Below are 3,081 nucleotides of genomic sequence, written 5' to 3'. Positions count from 1 at the left end.
ATATATATATATATATATATATATATATATATATATATATATATATTCGTCACGTCGACGGTAAGTTCCGCATAAATCGCGTTATATGCAAATGTGACTTAATTACAATCTCGATTTTCTGGTCTGCGGACTCTAACGGCCAACACACCATTGGGATAAAATAATTCGCCGGAGCCGTCGGGATGGAACTTCAAGAACGGCGTTCGCGCGTCGTCGTAATACTCCGTGCCCTTGTCCCTGCGCGTTTTGAACCTGTGCGACGTACAAACAGGACGTTGTGTTGCACTGATTAATTGATAAATAATAAATCTACCGTGACGGGAAAGGGAGGGGCGCCGTAATATCACGTGGTCCTCCCGTCATGGCAGATTAAAACGCTTGTTTGCGGCGCCGTCTCATTAACTTTGTTCCCCGACCTAATTGTTTACTCGTTAGTAACTAATCATGAAGTTCGTAGGAAGTCGGCTGTGACGTAATTTAACCACTTTTCGGCCCGCTTACCTCGAAATAACTGCTCTCTCGGAGCCGTCCACTTAGCTCTCTGCACGCGACCTGATAATTTATTTGATGCGATTACGTTAGGTAATCGTCGTCGGTATTATAAGAGTTGATCTGTTTTATCAGAGTTAAATCCGCATTAAAATATCATATTGCGTATAATCTCACGCGGGCGATATCTCCGCGATATCAGCCCCTCAACTTAATGCTCTCTCAAGCGCAATAACGACGTCCCACCATAAGCTTCTCCATTTATCGTAACTGTATAGATTAGATTGTTTTTTATTCGCCCTGTTGAGGTTTCATTGTAGGGGAAACCGTGGCCAGATGACACACTTTGCAGAACTTGGAAATTATAACTCAGGCAACATTAACTGTTGTGATTGATTATACAAACGTGATAAAGAAAAGCTTCCTTTATGTCTTGATGTCTACAACGATCTTGTAAACTGTATATTTTCTTTTATAATAAGCGAAATACGAACATGCCGCAACGCGACTATCTTGCCCTGGTGTCGGGCCAAATTGGCTAGCAATTCAGAGGAAGAAAGTATAAAATATGTATCCTGGTTAGTAGTTCCGGGTCTCCCCGCGAGAGGTTTCCGTACCCTTGCTGGTCTTTAAACCGCGGCCAATTTTATCTCATTCGTCTACATGCTCCATTTCAATAATCTTATGAATAACAATTGCTTTTGTTACTCGGAACAATACATTTACAGGAAACTGGAACCTGACTAACAGTACTTTACTTAAATTTATTCATTCATGATGGAGAATTTTATGCAACGATGTACATTCTGCAGAAAAATGTGAATATTTTATTAATAAAATTTGTAAGCATGGCATCGCCTGAAAAGAGCATATTTCGCGTGCAGTTATTTCGCGAATGTAGGAACAAGCCACATTGTGAAATGGGCTACTCGCTTCACATTTGCAGTGTTCTTTTACTGATATTTATGGAAATCACGTACCAGTCTAGGTACGGCTTTGCCGGTCGGGCTTCGTACCGCACGGTCTTCCTCATGATTTTGGTAATCGGCAATAGGGTCCAACTGAGCTCCACGAAGAGCGCGTTCGATAATTGGTATTTGATCGAGTTTGAAGAGTCTGCGAAACAGGAATTTCCCGTGGCTAAAAATCTGCTAACGGGAATCGATCGCGTCGTATCGTTCTACTATACGCAGCGATAACACGATTTCTACGGGTACAACACCAAGCCAGTATCGAGAACGATTTCTGTTAACCTTAACGAGCCATTTTCTACTCGTATCCTATCAACGGATTTGCCTTTGAAGCACGCTAACTTTAGTTTTCCATTAAGCTACAAAATGCCACGCTAGCCTCTCTCTCTCTCTCTCTCTCTCTCTCTCTCTCTCTCTCTCTCTCTTTCTCTCTCTCTCTCCCTTTCTCTCTCCTTTTCTCTTCTCTCATAGAACACTGTTTTTATTTCAGAAAAGCTCACGTACCGAACAGATCACTATTTTTTCCTATCTCTCCTCTCCGTTTTTCCATCCAATGAGGATTGCGCCCTGCGTCGGCGGTCGTGTCTTCGCGCTTTCCACCATTCTCGAAAAGTTTGCTCTCTTCATCGAGCGAGGCCGTCGCTTTCTTCCTCTTGCTCGGAATCGTTTCTTCCAGCCGGTCTTTATCTTCTTCGACTTCCTTCCTATCTCCACGAGCAGTCGGGAGATCTGCCTCCTCGTGTCGATCGCGTCTGCCGTTCCCATCCCGTGGCATCTCGCGCCGTTTGGCCGGCTCCCTCGTCGATATCTTTGCGACGTTCTTCTTCACGACTCGGTCGAATCGGCCGATCCGCCTCACGCCGTTATCCAGCAATCGCGTCCCGCGTTCTTCCGCGCGTCGCTGTCGATAAGGATCCCCTCTGCGATCCCACTTGGTGCCGTTTTCTTTCACCCCGGCATCCGCCGTATCTTCCACATCCCGGCTTCTTTTTCCAGCCACGGAGCGCGATCCGTCCGCTTCTTCTTCCACGTCACGTTGAGCCGAGCGGCGATCTTGCTGGCCCTTATCTCCGAGCCCGTCTAGTTCGCGCCGATACAGATTATTGTCACGTTTCTCGCGTATTCTTTCCGCCACCGCGTCCGCGGTTCTTCTACCTGCGCCGCTACGTGCTTCACCTGCCGACGCCACTGTTTTTCCGCGCCGAAGCGAACGATCGTCATTCGCCTCCGGTAGATCTCCGTGGGCGATCTCACCACGGTGATCCGTTTCTACGCCTGGTCGGGCCTTCCGCTCTTCTGACCTCACCCGAATCGCCTTCGATCCGAACATCCTGCTAGGAGATAGGAAAATAGCGAGCAAAGTCGTCTATCGCAGATAAGTGCGGCTTAACGAGCGCAATTACAGTGGCCTGCAAGATCCGTGGTCTGATGAGTAGCATAGTAATTTTCTATAGTTTCTGATAGATTTTTTTGCTATGCTGAATTTAAATCCGACCGCAAAATGTATTTATCACCCTTAAATTTTGCGAAAATTGGGATTAGATGGGACAAAAACTGGCTTTTTTACGATCTTTCAGGTTTAAAAAGTGCAAAACTTTGTTGTTAGCGCTATTGCTGTAGT

General features: G+C 45.9%; 1 protein-coding gene across 1 annotated transcript in view; it reads right to left on the bottom strand.

The window, feature by feature from the left end:
* LOC116840380 overlaps positions 1-2,790 on the bottom strand; it is a 6,066-nt gene extending 3,276 nt beyond the window's left edge. Inside the window, exons 1-4 of the mRNA XM_032807000.1 lie at positions 1,965-2,790; positions 1,712-1,785; positions 1,470-1,669; positions 107-252 (exon numbers count right to left, since the gene is read on the bottom strand). Coding sequence (XP_032662891.1) covers positions 107-252; positions 1,470-1,669; positions 1,712-1,785; positions 1,965-2,790 — 1,246 coding nt within the window. The remainder of the gene's footprint in view (positions 1-106; positions 253-1,469; positions 1,670-1,711; positions 1,786-1,964) is intronic.
* Between the last annotated feature and the right edge of the window lie 291 nt (positions 2,791-3,081).

Source organism: Odontomachus brunneus, unplaced genomic scaffold (genome assembly GCF_010583005.1).
Source record: "Odontomachus brunneus isolate Ranch 3 - 2012 unplaced genomic scaffold, Obru_v1 Obru_scaffold_009, whole genome shotgun sequence".
NCBI lineage: Eukaryota > Metazoa > Arthropoda > Insecta > Hymenoptera > Formicidae > Odontomachus > Odontomachus brunneus.
Note: the sequence above shows the minus strand (reverse complement) of the source record. Positions and strands in the feature narration are given on the sequence as shown.